Source organism: Venturia canescens, chromosome 3 (genome assembly GCF_019457755.1).
Source record: "Venturia canescens isolate UGA chromosome 3, ASM1945775v1, whole genome shotgun sequence".
Taxonomy (NCBI): domain Eukaryota; kingdom Metazoa; phylum Arthropoda; class Insecta; order Hymenoptera; family Ichneumonidae; genus Venturia; species Venturia canescens.
Genome location: NC_057423.1, coordinates 8146554 through 8170627, shown reverse-complemented (window position 1 = coordinate 8170627; position 24074 = coordinate 8146554). Strand labels below are relative to the sequence as shown.

General features: G+C 40.2%; 1 protein-coding gene across 3 annotated transcripts in view; it reads left to right on the top strand.

The window, feature by feature from the left end:
- LOC122407482 (uncharacterized) overlaps positions 1-24074 on the top strand; it is a 92954-nt gene that overhangs the window by 65469 nt on the left and 3411 nt on the right. For all 3 annotated transcript variants that reach the window (XM_043413727.1, XM_043413725.1, XM_043413726.1), the window contains exons 9-13: positions 13579-13829; positions 16021-16268; positions 16703-16855; positions 17608-17753; positions 21525-24059. In XM_043413727.1, coding sequence (XP_043269662.1) covers positions 13579-13829; positions 16021-16268; positions 16703-16855; positions 17608-17753; positions 21525-24059 — 3333 coding nt within the window. The remainder of the gene's footprint in view (positions 1-13578; positions 13830-16020; positions 16269-16702; positions 16856-17607; positions 17754-21524; positions 24060-24074) is intronic.

The following is a 24074-nucleotide window of genomic DNA, read 5'->3' as shown; positions in this document are numbered from 1 at the left end:
AACTCCCTTAAGGAAATATGCTTCCGAAGTTATGCAAACAACCAAAGATACCAGCAGAAGAGGGGAAGCAAATCGAAGACGGTCCCTATGTAGTCAGATTTGTTACTCAGAAAAAACTAATCAAGAAAAATACTGGAACACGAATTGCAAAGTGACTACACCACGTTTGAGAATGATTTTTATCATTCGTTTCTATTTCAGTCTCTCTAACCTCATAAAAATTCGATAATAACGAGACTCACGATCTTTGGAGCTCCGTATATTTCAATCCTCTGTAAACGCTTGCAGATACACCACCGAACATATGCTGGTCGCATATTCGCGTATGGCGAGGACGTGAAACGTCGCACCCACTTGGAAAAAAAAATCCAAAACCTAAGCGTATCTCTTCGCTCCCTCGGGTATTTGTAAAACATCTGTCAACGTTATTGTGAAAGAAGAAAAAAAACGATACGTTCCTCGCAAATGGTAGTTTTATACGCCGGGGAAGTAAAATTAATTCCACATGTAACATTAAAATTGCATGAAAGTTGGAAGCAATTTTGTACTACAGCGTATACCTACGAACTGTCAGTTACATTGATAGCCGCACATACGAGCTCATTTTACCAAGGCAGACACAACGCGTCCATCTACGCGTGTGTACGTTTTTGCGGTTGACTCGTTTCGTCGGACTCTACACGAATTTTCTATCGCCCTGGGCAGCAGCACGGAGATCGCGGTATGGGAAATGAGACTTTTCATCGTGCTGGGAGCGAGCCTGCGATAGAAACATCGAACGCTGCTGTGCGCGACGTGCCGGCTACAGAAACGTACCGATGAAAAAAGGGGGGAAAAAGAAAAAGAAAAACGACGAGGGAGCGGGAGGTGCGAGAGATTGGCGGAATCGTGTTCTCGTAGCTGTTTCAGCAAAAGGGGATTTTATAGCGTACCCCTCTAGGAATTAATGAGCGAACGTGTTTTCACAACGCTCCGCTCAACCTCCCACCCCGAGCCTTTTCTCCTGCTCCGTTGCACTCCAACCCTTTGACCATCTCGCTTCATCCTCTCGTTGTCGCACACCGTCATGCCCGTGCAGCTTTTTACGAAGCCCACAGCACACGAGAGTGCGGTCGAGATTTCATTTGACTATTTACCTCGAAATTTATTCCTTCGCGAGGTCCAAAAGAGAGTTCGAGTTTGGAGTGCCGGCGTGAGCGGCCTGGCTCAGGGGAGTCCAACTCAAATCGTGAATTGGCTCATCCACGCGCCCACGCAAAACCCCGCACGCGACTGAAGTGAGGGGCGCCCTGGGAGTTTTGAATTTCATCGGCCACGCAGCCATCCACTACAATTTTATATTTTTTATGGAAAAATTGCCTGTGCCTTTGTATGACTGTATTTAGAGAGCGCAATGCACCGAGTCCGAGCGAAGGCATTTGACATGTCGATGGAAAATACAAAAAAAATTCATTCCCGTTGCTACAACCAATTTTGTATTTTTTCCGTCCTCTTCTCCCACGCCGTTGGCTCCTGTTTTTTTTTGCTGTCCCGGATAGGAGCTCGTGATCGAATCTGTTGATTTTATTCCCTGCTTCCGTTGACCGAGGGACGAATATATGATCGAATTCTCCGTGATCGTTTTCTGCCTGTATGAATACTGACGGTTGAACAATCAATCGTTTTTCATGCAATTCATAAAAGTGGAGCGATTTCCAGGAATTATGATTGAGGCTCGCATATTTTTTTGGTATTTTGAATGAATAAGTTGTTTAGTTTATTACGATCGGTCAAATGATTTTGTTTTTGAACTGATCGATCATTCGTTTCGTTAGTAATGCTCCATTACGTAATGACATAGAACTTGAACAATTATGAAAAACGACCTAAATACGCTCGCGAATGATGCTCTGATTTGTCAAAAAAAATTGGAAAATTCTCAAACTCACTGTCTTTTAATGTCCGATGAAAAAAAAAATAATTTTTTTACCATTTCCACTTTCCTTCCTCGTCCTTTTCCCTCGAGGTTTCCTTTCCACTTCTTTCTCGCGACGCGAGCATGAGCTTTTCATATCATTCGTGACAGAGGAAAAAAGAAGGAGAGAACGCGCAGAATATAGCAAAGATTACCAGAGACCGAGGGCCGATGGTAGCGAAAGATAGTAGCTGAAGCACAGTAGCTCCAGAGCTCGAACAAAACGTTATTAAATCTCGGATTCCCATCACGTGCTTCGATCTAACAAATTTATATGGAAATTCTACGGCCCCGAACACTTCGAATGATTTGCGCCAACGTGAAATTTCTTCGGTAGAACATATTTTTTACTTTTATATTAACTCATTTTATTTATGATCTCGACTTTTGAAGGGAATATCTTTTCTCACGGGGCCCTTGCATTGCAAATGGATGGCACAGCGTTCCGCTGACTCGAATAGTACAAAAATCTGAGGGATCAAAGCGTCATGTTTTCACATTCATCCTCAAATATCGAAATAATATTTTCAAATATAAAATGAATATTTAAATATGCTAAAAAAAGGTCGCATAACTTCGATGATCAACACGCAAAATTGCATGAAGAAACCAAAAAACAAATTGAGCTACCAACCAAAATCGTTGATGGAAAAAAAATTTCTCAGACTGCTCCAAGCTTATATGAACTGAAAATACTCTCCACGTGGTAACTGCGAACCGAATTCGAGGAATCAATTTCCGCAGGTTGTGGTACCGAATTTTTTGTTTTTTATTGCCTACAATTCAGAAAAATATCGAAACATTAATTTTGAAATGACCGTACGTAAATCCGAATTCGTATATATTAAAAAAGTAACTGGGCTACGTTGGACATTATAAATGGCATAAACGATAATAATAAAAGTAAACAAACGGTTTTACTATACGAAGAAACTCGAATCCATAAGCGTATAAAGAAATCAGAAAATTTAATATCACGCGGTTCTGTTGAGCGAGAACGGTGCTTTGTAGTTTGTGCATCAAGTGAATGTGACGGTTTCAGGATAGACCACCGACAAAGTCGAAAGATATGCGGACAATGAAATGGGGCATGTGCCTCTGTGAGACACAAGCCACTTTGGGTCTCTCTTTTTTTCGAGAGCATCCGTCAGCATATTGGTGTATAATCTAAAGAATGGGCGCGATATATGCACGAGGAAAGTGGGGGTCGATCGCATAAAGTTTTCTATCTCCCTTTTTTTATCGCGCTGCAGGTACTGCGATCGTTCGTCAAAGTGGTTCAACGATCCTTTGCCACGAGCGATTGCTGCTTGTACGTGTGTGCCTCGCTTCGTGCCCAGCCTGTGCTCTCGTACTTTTCAAAGAAAACCCTTTCATATTGCAATGTCTATGCAGCATTTCACGAGATTTCTTTTTTCTTCGTACCCCAATGCCTCTCGTTTCATGGAAATTTTTCAAATATTTTTGACCCTGAGGGCCAAATCTACTGGCCCATTGAATTTTCTCGATTTATATTGTCCCTGAAAAAAGCTCTGAAGATCCTTCGTTTTCCCTTTTATGGGTTGTACCTTGATTATGGAATCGAAGGCACAATTCGTCGTTTTAAATAGTGTCGATAAAAGAATCGTTTATTCTTACTTAGTTTGAATCTGAACACATTCAACTTTGGCAACAATCAGTAGAATTTGTCAGAGTTAATTGGGTTTGTAGAGAAATTAATTTTTTAATTTTTTTTTTTTTTCATAAATAATTGGGAAATTCATTTGCTTCGTGAAGCAGTGTCAATTTTGAATCTTTTTTGCTACGCGATATTGCCTCACGATCCTCAAATAGTTACATGGTTAAACGAGAGATTAATTTCCTCAAATTTATAGTTATTCGAATCAAATTTTTCCGAGTGTAAGAAGCTTACGTAGACGAAGGATAACCACACGTAGAGTGGCCTATCATGTCGAGACTCTTGGGAATTGAATGACCGGCTTTCAGCACGCGGCGGTGGCCAATCGATACTTTCTTCCCTACCACTTCAGGGGTTGGAACGTTTCTCGTCGCCCCCTCTCTCTTCCTGTTTCCTTATTTATCATTATTTCTTTACGTATTTGCTTATTACATAAACTCCATAGTTGAAAATCACGCAAAATGTGTGCCTCAAAGTCGCGACGCTGTAAAAATACAAGCTGGTCGGTTCCTCCCATCCTGTCACCTTTTTCTAGAATAAAAACTCAATTGATTCCCAGTAAAAAAAGTAAAATATTTTTTCCACGCAACAAAACCGAAATCGTATTATGTTTTTCAGACAATTTGACTCTTCAATTTCGTTCGATTGCCAAAAACAGTTCGATCTACGATCCAAGTATTTGGCACCATAAAACGAGTGCAAGTTTTTCAATTTTTCATGCGTCAAGAGACTCAACTTTCTTATTGCTCTACCGATTAAATAGGCAATAAAAAAAATTCGGGAACGACAAAATACCGATTCACTAGCAACTCGGTACGAGGTTCTTTGCAATCCTAATCCTAACTAATATTATAAATGTGTTTTGTGCGTTGAAAGTGTGCTTGTTCGTTTGTCCTTCGTTCACACCCAAACTAAGCAACCAATCTACTTGACTTTTGGGTAACATAGGCTACTTTCGGTCCTAGAAACAAAAATCAAATTCCCAAGGAAGATTTGTAGAAATATTCGTAAAATAGTCCCATCAAACCAACCAAACGACTCGATTTTTGGCATAGAAATATTTGAAAAAACGGAGAGTGACATTGGCTCCATTTGACTCGCCATTTGGTCACGACAGATCATCGAGTTCCCAGGGGAGATTTACACGAATATTCGTATTTTTACAATAAAAATACGAGCCTCCTTAAATAGTGCACTATTCTCTATTCCCGCACGTTTTTTTTTTTTTTTTTTTAACCTAAAACTATGAATTCGCCCCTCAACGTGCCTTAAATCTGTAAAACCTATTCGTTGTTACAGCAAAACATTGCTGCGAAGAGAGTGCAGTTGGTACGATTTCATAAAAGTGCGTTACTTTCGTAAATTTAGGGAAAGACGAAGTCTCGTGGAGGAAAATTGGTGCTGCTTTGAATGGTAGCAGAACCATTGGTGGGGTTTGTTTCAGCGCGGAGAAAAGAGTATACGGTATGCCTTTAGGATCAACGTTCACAAAGTAGGGGTGAGAGTCGGGGTCACGGTGATGGCGAATTACGCCTATGTGAGAGACGAGCTCTTTCGCTCATGGGATCGCGCATCGCGCAGCCATTCCAAAAGCCATATTCGACCACTATGGAAACCCCGAACCTCTTCTCGGCTCGCCTACTCTTGTGTACGTTCATGCCTGTATGTGTGTGCGTGTGCGGAGGCACGAACACCAAAACGAAACGTATATTTGAGGTTACGGGGGATCAGGGGTTGAAGCTGGGACCGCGGCGACGGGGCCACGAGTCGTTTATATGGTGATTCAATGGGGGTGCTTGGCAAAATGTCAAGGGACTCGTAAGGGTGGCTCTCTGTTTCTATCTCTCTTTCGAATTTTGGCTACCCCTGGAACTCCCTCCATATAATACAGGCCGCACTGGCATAACCTGAAACCCTCAAACTCTCCCCGAATCACCCGCCGCCGCCGCCGCCTCTCTACGTGCCGCTTATTCGTTCGTGAATTTCACGACCAGTTTCCTTCCTCCATTTCTCGTAGTACGCTATCCTTTGCCTTTGTACATTGTACAACGCTCTCGCTTTCTCTCTTTTTCTGCATATACGGATCCGAATAACACCCATACGCGAGGATCCGTATTACTCGGCTTCTCGTTTCCTGCCCGGTGATATAAACATTTCCCCAAAGCTATATGTAACTTCGTGCTTATATTTGTACAAGTGCAGCCATGTATGTGCGTGTATTTACAGAACGACGGGCAAAGCGGATCAACCCTTTCTCTTCGGAAACCGGTCGTTCGGGATTCCTCCTGGCCACGTCGATTGCTACCAATTTTTTAGTGTTAAATATTTCTCACATTCATTTCCCGTCTCGTTTCGTCGTACATGGAATCGAAAGAATCATCGAAGAATCATTGAAATACGAATTGCGAAGACTTTTTTTGCGTGACTAGAACTGGAGCGATTTTACCGTGGCGCGGATTTTCGATGAATTGATGCCAAGTGATAATTGTGTTATTTTCTTTCGAACAGTTTTTGTGACTCGATGACGAGTAGTTGTGCCGTTCTGGAGAGCCGAGAATGCGTTCATTCGAAGCCTCTAGTTGATTATTAAATTCGAAGAAAATTTAATTACAACGTATCCGTTGGAACGAGAGTCTCTAAAAATCGCAGCTTTTCTTTTTTTCATAAAACTTCGTGGCACACCGGAAATCAGAAGATGCTCGCAGATTCGTTTTCCATGAAATTTCAGTTAGCACGTATTTTAAAGTCTCCGAAGAATTCTTGTTTTGCCTCGGGAATTACGTTTCTCGTAAATTTTCAATTTTGGTCGCATGACCCAGCGGAAAATTATTGACGAAAAAAATCCACCAAGAAATTTTCAAACTGATTCCCCGATCATCGATCATTGTTTCGTTGCTCTTTTCTTATTTCATCGTCACGGTTTTTACGAGCTCCGCATTACTAGCTGAGGGAAGTTTTCCAAGTGTGAGTGACCTTGAAGCTCGGTTGATGTCTCCTTTCGAAGAGAGATCTGATGCAAATGTACAAAATGATCCTTCAACTCTCGAAGTGATACCGCGCGAGCGTCCTACGTCCTGTGTTTTTATTGGATGAGAATAATTAATAATACAATGGACGAACAACGTGAGTGAATCGGCGATGCGTAGGGGGATGAATAAAGAGCTATGAAATTGTCCTTCCGAGCAAACGAGCCCGTGAGAGTCGAAACACAATGAGCGCATATAATGGGGAGAGCCGGCCATAAAATAGGAGATCAGGCCATACTGCGGACTTCTCATCGTTCAGCTAATGAACAAGAGCCCCCTCAATCGCAGTTGCTTCTCTCCGATCTCGAAACATATAAAATATAGGTGTCATTGATTGTTCGGTATTCTCACTTGTAGTCGAGTCAGAAAATTCTTCGTGCTGAAAGAAGAGCGAGAAACCGAAGGGATTTGTTCGAGTGACTTTCTAAGAATTTTTTGACGTCCAATAATCTCATTCGATCTTTCTTTTACGACGTTTCGATACGAGTCCAATTATCGAGTTTTCTTTATGCGATTTTGGCAGAAACTTCTTGTTCGACTTTCTTTTTTAGACTGAGGACAAAGTTGCAGTCAGAATTATTCGAGTCGAGATTGTATTCATACGAAAACGTTGTTTCTCGACTCAGGAAACCCAAAGGCACGGGTTTTTTGCGTTAGCGCTCGAAAACAATTACGTCGACTCGTTTTTTATGCGAAATTTTGCAATTTTGCAAATCCATTAGTTTGCCGTTGGCCGTTAAATCGAAATAATTGAAAAAAATCGAGCATTGAGATTGTTGGCAACAACCAACGATTAAGCTTACACGATCGCAAGTTTGACTTTCCCCGCCCTCAAAGTTGTCCCTCAATTCCCAATTTTCTTAAATTTTACCATGATTCAACTTTTTGCATATTTACCAAAATAAATAATGTATTCGCACCATAATAATAATTTCAAGACACCCAACGTTTAGTCTTCCAGAAAAAATAATGAAAGAAAATGATCCAAGGGGAAAAAAGGCAATAAAAATTCTCGTTACTCCTCAACGAGAAGCCAAACGGTCGTTACTGTGCACATAATGGGTCCGTAGCATTTTGACGTGGCCATATAATTGAATCTTTTTTACGGAAGAATTCCCTTTATGTTTTAGTAATTACGAGTGTTTTCCGGGACACGAGAAATGTAATGCGCTGCACGATCCGATGAGACGTTTTCCTTCAGGAAATAAAGAAAGCGATGAGTGGGAATAAAAGGCTGAGATATTGTTCGTCGTGGGAGGAAATACCGGAGGGCAGGATCGTTAGCAAAGATTTATAATGTCTTTTTGACATATACATTGTCATGTGCGTCATAACATTCATATATTTACCACTCTAAAGGCTCTTTTTATTGTTACTTTTTTATAATACCCGGAGGGCTTCCAAAACTCGCTCATAAAGTTTACCTCGGCGATGCTGACTTTTCTCTTTTTCGCGCTTGTCAAATATGTTTATAGACGTAGATATATTTTGCGTGTGTATATACATTACGTGTAACTTTATCGTATGTACGGGATCCGATGCGTCTGGTAACGGGGTTTTCTCTTCCTTCGAACTCTCTACCCACCCTTCGAAAGGGGCGAAGCTATTTGCCAAGCCCAACGCGTAGCAACCTCTCACCGAACTCGGGGCGAAATGAGATTTTTCAAAAACGAGTCAACATTTTATTCTGTTTGCGAATTTCTTCCGTTTCCGCATTACCTCCGATTCAAAAATCCTTTTTACTTCAAATTTTTTCACTCTAAACGAAATTCGTTTCGAGGAATTCCATTTTTCCCTCACATCGAAACGATTGCTTTTCAAGAGAGAGAAAATTTGAAAATTCCATTTCTCTAACTTTTCGAATAACTTCACAGCACTTTGTTTAAAAAGGTTCACTTCAATTGTTTAATTCGTAAACCCAACAGAAAAAAGAAACTTGAAACCATTCTTTTCTGTTAATGATTTTCGAAATATTTTCAAATTCCAAAATTCTTACTTTCGTTTAACCAACTCCAGGACCGCTCCACCGCCATCTGCATTGCTAACAAAGATCCTCGTCATCAAAATACAAAAAAAAAAACATCCGAAAACATTTTCTTTGCATATACTTTCGAGATAATCTCAAATAATCGACTATTGTCAGGAATATTTATCAAAAAATTGAGTGCATTTCTCAATTATGAGGGAAAACAATAAGAAAATACGTTGAGTTTGAATAAAAAATACAATATTTTCCCAGCCATCTCATTTTACCCCGTTCTCTTCCGTGTAGATATGCACATAAATATAGATACGTGAAGATCGATAGAAAAAGAACCCGGAGGGAGCATCCGTCTCCGAAGCAGAAAGTGCCTCGGGACTCTTGCATATAATGCTTGCATATTGCCGGAAATTTATGACGCCCTCGATCCTCCGAGGGTGTGAAGCTATTTTTTCGTATTCTCTTTTTTTTTCTTACCGTTGTTTTTTATGCCTCGATCTCCTTCAGACAGCAACGCACACGCATTGTCAACCTCATTGTTCGCGGTTCTTTTGTTTACCGGGATAATATACATCAGCAGTTTTCGTCGATTATCCCCGATTCGCACATCCTCAGTCGATACTCCGAGGAAGTTTTTCCGCCGGGAAGGCTCCATTGTTTCGCGTCTGGTTGAGATAAATATTTTTCATGGCATTCCAGCCAATTCGGGAAATGACGAAGCATTTTAAAAATTGGCATCTAAAATGCTGGATTAATTTTTCCACGTTTTCCCAAGCCTGAGCTTCTACTTGGACTCTCCGCGCTCGTTCTTTCGATTTCTGTGCTGGCCCACGAGGCGAATTCATGCGAATTTCCTAAAATTTTTTATCTACGCGCTTCCGGGTGTTTACGTATTTGCGTAATAGCGTAAAACGGTGGGTAAACCGAATTCGATATTCCAGATGGAAAATTCCGCTGGCGAGAATCGATCGGTGCGAAGTGTTGGAGCCGCTCAGAGTTTTCATCCGATGAAACTTGCCTTCTCCAACTTCCGTGCTTCTGAAATCCGATTTATTATAGCCCGCCTGAATTTGCCAATGTCCCGCGGTGGGCCGTGCGAAAGATTGAGGAAAATCCCTAAAGAGATTTTCACTTTATGAGATTATATATTGGAAGCGCTCGTACACGTTCAACGGTTAAAACAATTTGGCGTAAAAACAGGGCTAGTGACGTAATCCTCGAAGAGGTCGGAAACGAGATTGAAAGGCATCTGAGTAAGTGTTGAAGAAGGGGACTCCGAAGGCAGCAGACTCCTACGTATACGGACACACTGCACACCTTCAGACCTCCGCGCACACACACACACACGTACATATTTGGCACACAAAAACGTGGATACTCAGCTCGTGTCTCTTAGCTCTGTGGTGTTACCATGGTAACAGACTGTAAGCTGCTTAAAATCCACCCCCGAACCACCTCGTCACCCTTTGAAGGCCCGTACGACCCGGGGGCATCTCCAACCCTCGGACGCCTGTGTTATACACGCGTCACGGGGAGTCAACTCTCTCACTCCCCATTTTTCCCCCTCCGTCGAATATTAAACTCCGCGTTGCTGCTTTTATTTTTTCCTTCTTTCTCTCTTTCGCACTCCCCTGTTTCTTATACACGTTGTGTACACGTAGAATTTCTGATGAGCCATGTTACGCATGCTGCAATCGTTGCTTTCACTTCTTTTTAAGCCTCGAAAGTCCTATTTCTAATTCTCCCGCTCCTTTTTTCATTCCTTGCTTTCTACCTTTCCTCGACATGCAAACCTTTGTTCAACGTCCGCAAACTGGTTATAATCCACGTACTTTTATCTCACGGGGAATAAAATCCCGCTGCCTGTTTCGGCTAAAAATCTCTTCATTACGGGGAGATACTTTTTTCGCGAAGAAAAGGAATAAATGAAACCTTACCACGGACGGTTTCCAACGTCCGTCTTAATCCTCTCTCGTGTTACTGCCTTAGTTATCAAGAAAAATGGTTGTACCGACACTTTTTTTCATCTCGACTCTGAACATGATGACATGTGTCTGGATCGCATGAAAATTTAAGCAGAAAGTTCCCTCTCATTGTTAGACTCGCTATTTTAGCATCGCTCTCTAATTCGTGTTACGATAACTTCGAAGTTTCTTAATTTCGTAAAACATCTGACGTAGCGGGAGACGTCGCAGTGCCTTAATGCCAAATATTTAATAAAATAGCTTTCGAACGTAAAACCCAAGAGACCGAGCTTTTTACCCTCACTAAATTATTCGCCGCTGTTAGTAGCGAGTTTTTGCTCTCGGAGTCGCACAAAAAACTTGGCTCTTTTGGGATTGAAGGGTTAAAAGAAGTGAATGGAAGCCCAAATGATGTGCACGTTTCCAACGAACGGGGGAGCTCTCGTATCTGACGAATAAGCCTCAAATCGATTCGCCGGTCAAGCAAATTGGCTAAACGTTCACGCAGGAAACCAATTTCCTTTGACTTTTCGTACAGAATTTTTGCTGATTCCTCTCCTCGTATTATCGAATATTCTGAATAACGTTAATTTTTCTTCATCGTCCTCCATTGACAGCGGATTTTCTTTACGGTTGAATATTTTCCTTGCTGTAGGTTTTGTTGTTTTGTTTTTTCCCGCCATATTCGGCGATCGTCGCCGAGCATCGTGCTCCGGAAATCAAAAGCCCAGCAGCATCTATTCTCATCTTTGCTCTTTTGTACGAAACACCTTCTGTCAAACTTAAGGAAGTTCATCTGGTAATCGAATTAACAAAGAGATTTCGATATTAAAATCTAATAGGCAGTAATGAATTTGCAGTCTCTCGCAGATTTCAGTGGTTTTCCCGCCTTTGTATATGAAATTTGCACAAACTTTCATAAGTGATAGAAAAATATGTGAAGAATGTGTTTACAGCTTCGTTAAATCCACTCGATACTTATAAAGTTCGCAATTAATGATAATTAATTAAACACATTTCTCATACCTCAACGCCGAAGATCTCTAAAATCTTAGATTCAAAAAAATGTTTCATCTCTCAAGCGTGCGAGGACGACGTCGAGAAATAAAATGAAAGAGAAGAATAGCAAGGACGCTGAGACGAAACTCCCGATCGAAATGAAATATCACGTGAGATTTCAATGGAGGAGGATACGTCGAGATGCGACAAGAAACAGGAAAAGTGAAGCTAAGCGCTGAAAAAACACGCTCGTGCACTTTCACTGATGAGGTATTTAATAAATAGCACACGAGCGAAGTAAACGAAAACAAGCGTCACGCGCTTTTCTTGGGATTCAAGAACCTCTTTTTTTTTGTTCCCAGAGGTTTGTAGAAATTTCACGACTCGCTGTAATCCCGCGTGAATCGCGTGGCTTTATTCAAACCGTCGCAGCAGATTACGATTTTCTACTTTTTATTTCCATCACGGATTTTATCGGCTTACCTCTAGAAAATTGTGAAATTATTTAAGGAAGATCATGCGATACTTGTGATACAAAAAAGCAACTCAACTTTTTTGCTCTTTTCATGATCAAAGAAACGATTAAAACTTATTCTCGCAATTATTAAAATTATGTCTAACTTATTTGTTGAGATTAATACATTTTTAATAAAATGATAGCGGTTAAAATACTTTCGTAGTAAAATCGTCGAGCAAAATGTAACAACAACCATTTTCTTTTTATATGCGTATGCATATCTATATTTTAAACCAGCTGGCTCATGGTGTTGTCAAACCTTCCACCGTTTATGCCCTTATTACTCGTTACCCTCAATTAAGTGTTCAAAGTTGGGAGGATCCTATTTCATTAGATATCCAAACGGTGGTCAGACAGGAAGTGTGCCTATGCCACAAGGGCCTGTGCACAACCCTTCGAAAAATGTGATTTTCGTTGATTGCTTTCTCGACAACTGGACGGTGAATCCTATAATAATTCCGAAAATACACTTCAACTCCCAAAGCTGGAATTTTCGATTTCCATTAGATTCGCGTGAACTTCCTTGATATTTACGATCTCGTCTTAAGGGCACTGACTGCAAGGGGAAAAAATCACTTAGTGAGTTACGTAATTTTCGAGCGAATTGTTGTTTTTCTGTATTGTATTTGTCATACCCGAAGAGAGGGGGAGAGAAAAAGGAAAATCTTTCATGCGGTCTACCATTTTCCTCGAGCCCTTGGGAAAGCTAAAGTGTTAAGGGGGTGAACCATACATATATTTCCAAGTATCAAGCTCTGCTCGAGCTCCTTCTATTCGCAGTGACCGGGAGTCTACGTATCCGGCTCCGCGCTTACGAGGCTGATACATGACCTGGAAGCAATTGTTTCTAACCCCGGGGGGATACCAAGCGTAAGACGATGAATCGAATCGAATAGACGATTCGGCTAAGCGTCCATCGCTATTGCGACGTAAAAAATAACCGTCACAACTCCACGTGTCGTTCACAGGAACGGAGTATGCCGCGTTTCAATTTATAAAAAAATGCGTCGATCAGTGGCCAGTTAACTTCGTAGTGGGCTCGTATTTTTCAGGACACGCGCCTTAAGCCCTCGAAAATTCGGATTCTTTTATATTTTTCGTAACCCAAAAGAAAATAATTGTAATGCGTAATTGAATAGTGAATAAAAATTAAATGCAGGAAGCTGGATGTTCAAAATTTTCAGTTTTTCGACAAGAACATTAAATTTTCCTCTTTTTCTTAAAAACATAAAATTTTATAGTAAATCTTACTTCTTTACCTCCACTGAGTGAGCCAATTCGTTAATTTCAAAGAAAATTTACAATTTCCGAAAAAAAATCGTTCATTTTATTGAATATCAAGTCCTGGAGTGTAACGATCAAATAAAACGATGATCCACGAACATCGATACCAACGAATAGCACGAATGAGAGCGATCGAGCGTCTTCTAAACGTTTCTTTTCGACGTTTGTGTTACAGGTCTTCAGCCAGCAAACACCAAAGCCCAACCGACGACAATCGGCAAATCTCACAGACCTAGTTCGGGTGTATTACCACCGGGTCACACACCCGGTCCCGGGCCAGGTGGTCAACAGAATAGTAGAAGTTTCGCGGCAGCACTGCGGAATCTGGCCAAGCAAGCGGGACCGGCTCCTCAAGAGGAGGAGCCCCGCGCGAGTCCAAAAAATCGGGCGCCACCTCCTCTCGTAAGAGGCCCCTCACCTGCCAAGGTGAGTTCGCACGGAAAATCTTGACCTTGTGCCACGACCTTTCCAACCCGACGATGAACTTTTAAGCATTCTCAAATAAAAAAAAATTAAAAAACGACAAAGACTCGAGCTTCTAGTCCCGTACAAAGATACCGGTTTTTCACGGATCGTTGCATCTCGAATGTTCTCTTTGGGTCGCCGTAAACACTCCGTTTCTCGATCACATGTTCTCATGACATTATCCTCGACCTCTGATGCAACATTTTTTTAAAGGTTCACCGACTAACGGGGACCCGTCAAACGAATAAAAGTGGTACCAGTTTATTGGGCAGCTGCCTGAAAATTTTTCCACCATTCGTTTCATTCGTAATTTCGAATCAAACAATTATTCTCACGCGTGTCGATGTTATTAAAATTTGATGAATTTCTATTGTTTTAAATTTTTCATGCTTTTCGATCTCCCGCTTTCATAAAAAAGAAAAAAGTTTGTTTTACCGAGTAAATATAAATTAATGAAAGAAAATTGAATTCAAGAATTTCTCTGTAACAATGAGGACCGAAAATTTGAGCAAATAGTTTTGATAATTCGGACAATCAATGCTCGAATATCATAATATTTTTCAACGAAAAAAAACGTCTGAAGCGAATAAGATACGCGTGTTATGAGTATGACGTTGAAGTTTGCAGCGTTAGAGTCCCACGAAATGATTTTTTAAAATACTCTCAATTTTTACAAATGTTTTTTTCGTTAAATTCGTTGGACTCCAGCGTTACAAACTTCAGCGTCGTTTATAAATACGATTGAATTGGCTGTAGGTTAGGGATCCTCCTTCCTTTTTTATTCAATAACTTGACCCATCGAAGACTGCGCACCCCTCAACCGTTGGTGACCCCGCGGGAGATTTTCTTACTGGTATGATGTCCACTGTTTTTGATTCAGTGCATAAAACATTTGAATTTATTTTCCCACGGTAATTATCACTTATGGACGTTTTTATAGCTTGAAAACCAAGAGCCAAAGGTTATTGATGCTAAAAATTTGAATCTCATTGTTACTGTTCCATTCGCAGTCGTCACTTAAAATAAACTACTTTTCCAATTAACAATTCACGATAACCAGGAAAATTGAATAATGTTTTCTCCTTTTTTTAACTAGACCAATAATATTCGTTTAAAGTTCAGATTTCTATAAGCTGTCAAAGTCAATCCAACACAACGAATCAATGAAATTTTTATCGTTTAAAAAAGCACCGAATCAAAAGTGTTTGATGTGAAATCGAATCTTCGTTTCTATTTTAACTATTTAACCAACAAAACTGATGAGAGCAAAAATAACGTTAGCCATCGAGCAATATTGAAAATACAAAAGTGAAAAATTCTTGTATCGGACCTGAACGGAAATCTGACACCCATTCGGTATTTATTTTCCTATCAGAGATCAATTTTCACTACCCTCGTTATCGAAAGCATCCTTTGCTGGGCCTCGTGCAATGCGACGAGTCATAAATTATCGCACAATGTACAAATTCATCAATTTTGATAAAACAAAGTTTATTTGGTTAAAAATTTTCTTTTCTCTGTAATAATAATATATGGAAATTGGGCAAGTTCCACTTTCTTTATGCAAATAAGGAACATCTGAATATGAAAGTAACCAACTTCAGTACATATTGCCTAACAGAGGCAGTGAGAAAATATTTGCCAGACTCGAGATGAGAGGTCACTTCGGTCTCAAAGTTTCCTTCCCTCTCGCTCTTTCTGCTCGTGATTGCACAGTGTAAAGAGTTCCTCTTTCTTTCCACGGCGCGTTGCACCCTCAATCTCCTCTAAATGAAAAATGTAGTTCATTCTGGCGTGAAGGGAGGGCAGCTCACTTGCGATAATCGGAAGATCAAAGAGCACTGGAGATGTTCTCGCACGAGTAAACTCTCCGCTTCTTTCTTCCTCATACCTATTCATTTTACTTCCTTCAATCACGTTTCCGACTCTTCTTTTTTTTATTCCCTCGTTTCATCACGATTTAAAGATATACGTGAAATTTGGATTCTCAGCAAAAAGGTCGATACGAGCCATTGCTATTGTCACGACAATTTCACAAGCTCGCACAGCCCCACAGTTTTTCAATTTTATCAATTTCTTTATAAAAATAATGACAACTTATTTGAAGAGATATTTGAGCGGAATAATACATTGAACGTTGTCTTATTTTCAGGAACGTACCACCCACGAGCGTCGTCCCGAAGAAATGTCGTCAATGTATACGACAACGAGGCCAGCGGAAAACAGCAAACACAGTGTGACAGCTGCAGCTTCCGAATTACTAGCTCGTTCTGGCTTTCAACCCTATCGGCCCGAACATCATCCGGCACATGCACCACCCGCTTTCGCTCTCGATCCTGCGGCCTACAGCCCTTATCATCATGGTCTCTATCCACCACCACATCTCCAACACGCTTATAGGTAAAAGCTCTTGCAAACTGCATTCTCTTCGTCACAAAACATACGACATGCTCCACCTGTGACGATTTTCAGAATCCCAAACAGCAAAAAGCTCTCACCGAGCCCTCAATAATGTCGATAAATCGTTAATAAGAAATTAGAAAAATGTGTCTAATTAACAGTTCACAATGAATCTTGGGATTCTTTAGTTTGTTGAAAATTTAACGAAGAATGCTGAATAATGAAGTCTCCAGAAAATTATTTCGAAAAATTTTATTGAATATCATTGTATGGTTTTGTTGGAATAACATGGATTCGTTTATTTTCTCGGATACGATTGAACTATTCGATCTCTCTCAACATTCAGTTTTTCCATTTTTCCTGGGAGCGGAGCCAAAAATCATTTATTCAATGGGGAAATTTCCAAAAATTATCATTCTCTAATGTGTTTACAGATTAGAGGAACACTTGTACTTGGAGAGATGTGGTATGTTGAGACCTCCTTTGTTTCCGGGACTGCCATCGTATCCACTCTACGGATTACGATACAGCCCCGACATGCTGCCACCGGCTTCCCTCGGACTCATGTCGCCGGTTATGCATGAACGGTGGGTCGTCTTCTCTCAACAGATTTTCATTATTGCCAATGGACTCGTACTATTCCAATTTGTTATAAAACCACAGATCTTTTTATCTGTGCATTCGTTGACCAAAAGTAATAGGAGTGAAGTATCGAGCATGAAAAATGGATAAACAGAAAAAAAATATTGGAAAGAAAGAAAGTAGATAAGAGTCTCAGCGAATGGAGTGGAAAAATTCAAAGCGACGGTGCTGAATACTTATGGAAGTATTTCAACCTTGAAATTTTAATATTTATATGGCGGCTTACAGTAATACCATGATTGTTGCATTTCTATTCAATAATATTCCACTGAATGTCTTTAAATGTCTGATATAAACTGTCTCACGCACGAAAAAAAATGTAAAGAACCAAAGAGCAATAATACATTTTTATCGAAAGCCAGCTATGCATTGGCAGCCATTTTTATTAAGACTGAACACAAAATTTTTCGATTTACAAAATCAGGGTAGAAATAACGAAAACTAAAAAAAAATCCTCAAACGTCGTTTCCCATTTATCTTTTGGTACAACAATCGTTATAACGAATCCATTGTCAACCGAAGAGGAAGCTTTTTTTCAATCCCATTTCTTTTATTTACATCTATGAACGTTACATAAATCGAATCGTCAGAATTGAATTTAGCGTTAAGTCACTGAAAGGAACGATTTATATCGTAGGAAAAACACGGAATACATTGTGTCATTTTTCTTATATTTTATTCTTATTTCAATTCAAAGATTGAAGCTCGAGGAGGAACACAGACTGCGACAAGCTCGCGAACAAGCTGCATTGAGGGAAGAGGAGGAGAGGAGAAGAGTCGCAAGAAACTCAGCACCCACGGGTCCTGCTGCCGCACCCGCTCCCACTTCAGCCGATACTGCAGGTGAGCGAGTCGCTCCACCCCCCACTGCCTTCCATTGAACGAAAAAAATAAAAAATACAATGTGTCATGCTTCAGCACGAGGTTTACCAGAACCGATTAATTGCATTAAGTTTACCGAATACGTTATTCAGTACTTTTTTAATTCTAACACCGAAATATTGATTTTTTTCTTCGTTTCTTTTATCACATTCTTCTTTATTTTCTTTCGACTCCGTTGCAAAATAATTCCAATGAAAAGTATGGAGTTGATAAAGATAAAATTATTTATCACCGCGTCACTGACATGTGGTACTTTTCTAATCTCTGCATCGTGAAAATCATTTTCAATTTCAAGTTTGAAAAAAAATCGCAAATCGATAAAGAGAAAGAGAGAAAGAATTATCAAGTAGAAATTGTATACAAAGTCGCTACTAAACTATTATAAATTTTCGAGTCTCTGGTAAACCTCGTTCAATCATCGTAGAAAAGTCATAGTCACTGCGCAGTCAAAACTTAACGTTTTGAAAGCTCCTAACGTGCTGGAATACAAAATAGTAAAAAAATCTAGTTGAAAAACCATAGATGCTGAAAATTTTCTACTATTGAGTAAAAAAATTGACAAAAGAAACCACTGAATTATGATTGCCCCGAAACTATGAAATTTGTGCGATTTATTCTTCCTCGTCTGCATCATCATGTAAATTTTTATCGAGGCAAAAGAGTTGTTTTAAAAGAATAAATAACAGGGAGTACGATGAAAGAATCTGTGACTCGATCACAAGATTCGACGGCTCCGCTAATTGGCTCGTTACAATTGTTTATTATTTGTTTTGTTTATCATCGGAACCGATATGCCAAGCGATCGTTTTCTCCTGCGACCAAAACAAGAACTCACCTATCGAAAAGCATAACTAGAAAACCAGAAGAAACGAAAAAAAACAAAAAAAAGTATTAAACTTGGAAATTCTGCGTTTTTTTTTCTTCACACCGCGTATAGCGTTCATTCGGTAAAACGGTCCCGCTGTTTTCCTAGGTGGCGCAAGTGGACCACCGAACACCAAGAAAATCTTGAAATAAACCCGAGTGCGGACAGAAAAAAAACGTACGAAAGAGAAAAAAAATACGAATTGAATCGATGGGGGAAAAAATTGAAAAAAAAAAAATAAAAGGAACGAGAGAAAAAAAACAACAAACATACTACGCTTTTAATCTTACTATAGAGATAATGAAAGTTATAGTCATAGTTAATCGTTTCTTATGAAGTTAGGTTTAATATTTTTTAGATAAGTGCATACGAGGATCGAGCTAGCAGCACGTCGCGTTCGCTCTTCATCTCTTCCGTTGGCTTTCTTGTGAAGTTACGACATTATTTGGGCATCAGATTATACATTTATATATGCGCCCGTTCGATAACGAATATTTAATTTCTTAGAAAATGGGCGGGAAGATGGAATACGAAGCGACAATAATCATTCGTCTAGAATCGATCCTCGTTAAGATCGATGTTTTAGCTAAAGAAGAAAAGGAAAATCGAATTCAACAAATTTGGCCCTTTTTAATCTAAAGGGAAACTGTAACGTTTGTCCCACACGATGCCCGAGACTTAAGCGAGAAGTAAAGCGATTTTTGAACGAATTGAAACCGCATGAGATTGAAATTGAATCGAAACGAAGAAAGAAAAATATACTAGACACGACCAATAGCCTCGACTCGATCTGCTAGCTTCGTATTTCCGAATCAACCTAACATCGAGACAAAAGTGCCATTTTTTCAATCAACGCAAATCAATATCTTTTTCTCTCTATCTAATTTTCGTCATCAACGATTCACACACATTTTTTGTTGATTCTATTGAAACGGATAAAAGTTTCATTACCCAAGTGAATGTACAACATTACTGAAAGCACATTAATTAGATAAAAATTTTACTATTAATTACGTCTTAATCGGTGCAACTTAAACATAAGAGTGCATGACACCTAAGAGTGGTCTGGTTTATTTTTATTTTTTTATTCCATTTACAACTTTTCTCATCGATGAAACAGAAAATTTTGATTCAACCAAAATCTAGAGTCGCGGTAGCGACTCTAAAACAAGTACATTTATGTATGACGAGTCGATTCCAGAGAGTCTTTGCAGGAGCGAGAGTGTTTTTCAGCTGTTTTCGATAACACTCAAAATTTATTTCTCCAATAATTAAATATTCATTACTTTCATAAAATTCCCTCGTAATCGAATCATGTTTATCGTGCTGTCATGCCACCTGCGAGAAGTTGTCCCTCCATGACTTCTGACTTTTTATTAATCTTTACGATACTCTTGTCATGTACCCAATTTTATTCATACGAGTAGTTTGTCTCATTTCTTCGTGAAATCGTTTTATTATTGAGTATGATTTGAAGGGAAAAAAAGTGAAATTAATACAATTACCACTATAGGTTTTTGCACTCTTGGGTTGGTTCCCGCAACTGTTTTAGAAATTCGCATTGATCGATCAACGTCGACGAAGAAAACAGACAATGAAAAAAAAAAAAAGAAAAGAAAACGAATTAACTTTTTTTGTCTCATAAGTAGCAAAAATACCTCTGCCCCTTAACACACTGACTGAATCTACCAATGTACATAACTTTGTCACACATGTTCATTCGTCAAAATTATACCATTTTTATATAATTTATTATGTAAACATGTATATTTGGACTTTGATTGAAAATAAACATTGCAAAAAAAAAACGAAAAATAAAAATACGATCCAAAATTCTGATCGACTTGGTATTCTTCACCCTCGAATCGTTTTCTGAAACAGTTTTGGGGAAGATTCGGCAATTTACCGATCACGTTCGTTCTATCGATGCATCATTAATTCCATCGTTTCATCAACTTTGTTGTTATCACAAGCAAATGAAATAGTCAGATTATGAGATTGCGATCGCTCCGGTATTTCGTCCGTCATTCTTTTCTGTTCAACTCAATTATTATTTTTTATGGTTTCATTATATTCTTTTCGAATAATTATAAATTAATATGCAGACCAGATCGATTTGCATTTATTCAAGTAATCATCCCCAATACTCTGTAATTGATCGTACGTATAGTGTTATTTAAGAATCTAGAAGGTAAGTCATGCCCGTTGAATAAAAATTTCAAACTATTGAGTATACAAGTCCGTCCTGTATGTCGAACTCGCCCCCGAATAGCTGCCAAAAAATTAAATCGGCATAAAAAACTGTAGGCGAACGACCTGTCACTTGAAATTTACTGTTTATTGAAATTCTTACATTCGCATATGCTACACTATTAAAAACTCTACATAAATGGCTTTCAGTCTATAAATATGCATCGAGAATAGGTGCAGAATTTTTTTGAAACTTCGATTCATTGGATTACTAAAACAGTATCGAAATCGTTCACATCCAAAATTCGTAAAGCATGCTCATAACAATGAAGAAACATCTGTAAAAGCAAGTCGTTCCCCTACCAATAAAAAAAAAAAAAAAAAAAAAAAAAAACAACAAATCATCAGAATTGCGACATCCCTCAAGAGAATAATATTCACCAATGTGAGCACACAAAGTTTGCGATGCCATACAAGAGTATAAAAAGTAGATGAAGCGATGAAAAAATATATACATAAAAAGAAAAAATCGTGGAAACTCGAAGTATGAATATTTTCACGACGAATGTCGTAATTCTGGCAGACAGTCATCCGCATGAATATTGTCCCTAATGAAAAAAAAGAACGTTTATTAGTAGTGGAGCATTACCAAGCACTATGTTCGAAATTTGTTTCAGCTAGGAAGCCGACCATAGCGACTCAATTGCACAACGAGAGGGAACGAGGAGACCGAGATCGTACAAACCCGGGGGGAGTTACCAGTGGGAGCAGCAACAACAACAACAACAATAACAACGTAATTGAGAACAGCATGAAGAGTTCGCACAACCAATCGCGAAAGGACGATCAAAATTCCGTGCTATCAGCCTCGCCCTCCGATCAACAGCAACAACAGCAGCAGCAGCAGCAAGGCGCGTTGTATCATTCGCGATTAACACCATTTACGAGTCCAGTCGGTGGATTGGGTTCGTCGCACGGGTCAATATGTTCAGTCAGTTCGTCACCAATGCCACCTCCTCCGCCATCAATCGTCAATAACTTACCACCGAGTTTAAACCTCGGATCGACGGGAGTTTTGAGCAGCGCTCCCATTGGCCCACCACCAATACCCTCTATAACTCCCTTAAATCCCGGAGTCATGCCTGTACAAACATCCCCGAGTCCACAAACACTGGGTCTACCTCTGGGACCAATGATCCCTAATCTCCATCTTCCTTCGGTGCAATCGAGTACCGGCCTATCTAGTCAGCATGTCGGAGGAATATTGGGTAACCCGATACTTTCCCCAACGACAACGAGCAGTCCAGTATATCAACCTCATCAACCCGCCTTGATCCATCAGCCGATCCAGCCTTCTCACCTTACGAATAACGGTTGCACAACAACGACCAACTCATTGCTGAGCAGTGCGACGATGACGACTCACGCGACCCACACTCTCACAACGCCGGGGGCAGCCCCCTCGCTCCCAAACTCGGTCAATCACACAGCCAACATCCACAAGTCACCTTCGATTTCGCATCCGCTACAAATAATACCGCGAAGCAAGGAACCTATGACAACAACGAGCTGCGCTATCCTCCAACAAATGACGACGTCCAGTGTCATGAGCGTAACAGCGATGACAACGACTACGGCTTCGAGCGCAGCTCCCTCGGTGCCCCATCATCCGGCTTTCGTAAGACCCTTTGAGGATTCCTTTCGTTCAACCGCAAAACCACAACCGTGGCCAATAGTCAATAATCATAATCAAAATGCCGTTAATCAAATAAATAATCAGGAGACTATGATTAAGACCAGTGTCAACAATAATCATCCGATATCCGGACAACCTTTGCAAGATAATGATTCCATCGATGGCCCCAAAATTACGACGAATCATCAACAAACGAACAACATGAGCTCATATTCCTCCGCGGGCTTTCATCATTCACACATTCCGGTCTCTCACGTCTCGAACCTCTACAAACCGCCCCAATTCTCTTGTTCCTCGACCCCACTTCCGGTCCAACCGTCTACGAAGCTCAATATTCCATTGGTCAGTACAACTGGAAATTGTTCGAATCTGACAACCAACAGCATTGGACTCATCAATGGGAATAATAACAATAACAAGACGCTTAGCTCCCACTCGATAAGCGATTTACAACAGTCGTCAGCCGTCGCGAGAAACGATCTGTTAACGACCTCCAATGAGCATGCGATCACGAACACCGCTACGACGACCACCACCGCAGCGACTACCATGACCACGACGACCACGACAACTTCGACTACGACAACAACATCAACCTCAAGCGTCAATTATTGCTCCACGAATAACCTCACCGCCGCCTTACCCCCCAGACCCGTAAACTCAAATTACAAAAGTATCATGGACGTTGTTCGAGAAAACAATAAAATCAGCGTGAACAATGAAAAAGCCAGAATGGATATGCTCGCTCGACGTCAATCTCCGTTGGTCTTCGTCAATCGCGATAATCCAAATCATGAAAAAACATTAACACTGCCACAAACAGTCCAAGAAACGAGCATCAATGCTTCGTCCAAAATCGATATAAATACGAGCAACGAGACAGAGGAAAAAATAAAAATCGAATCAAGAACACAGAACGAACAGAATAGCGTAGCATCCGCGTTACCCTATGATACCCTATTCAAGTTAGGCCGCAATGATCCATTGCCTAAAAGTCTTGAAACGTCGCAAATCATTCATAATATCAAGTCCGAAGAGATATTACGTACTTGTCAAAACGTTTCCAACGTTCTTCTGCAAATCCCCAAATATCAAGAGCAATTATTGAACTTCTCAAGTCTCAACGACGCCAATAAAAGCCCTTTTTGTTACACCGATAAGTGCAATAATCTCACTGAGATCACCGTCAAATGTGAACCGGCTCTCCTCAACGTACCAGATTTTGGAAAAAATTTAGTCAATCAGGATCCCACCAAAACTGACGACTTGTCCTCGTTTGCGGTGCCAGAAAAACCAAAAATCTTGACATCCAGCCTCGATCTAGCCGAGAGAAGACGGAAACGAAAAAGAGAACGGAATTCCGGTTTGGCTTATAGTTCCGATTCCGAGAGCGATGATGACTCCAAAGACATCGATATTTGGATAACCAAAGGTCCACCTGCTAAGCCCCGGTACTCGGAACAAAAACTCGCATTCCTCGCCATGTTTGGACTCACCACTCTCAGTACGAGGAACGGTAAGAAAATCTTCC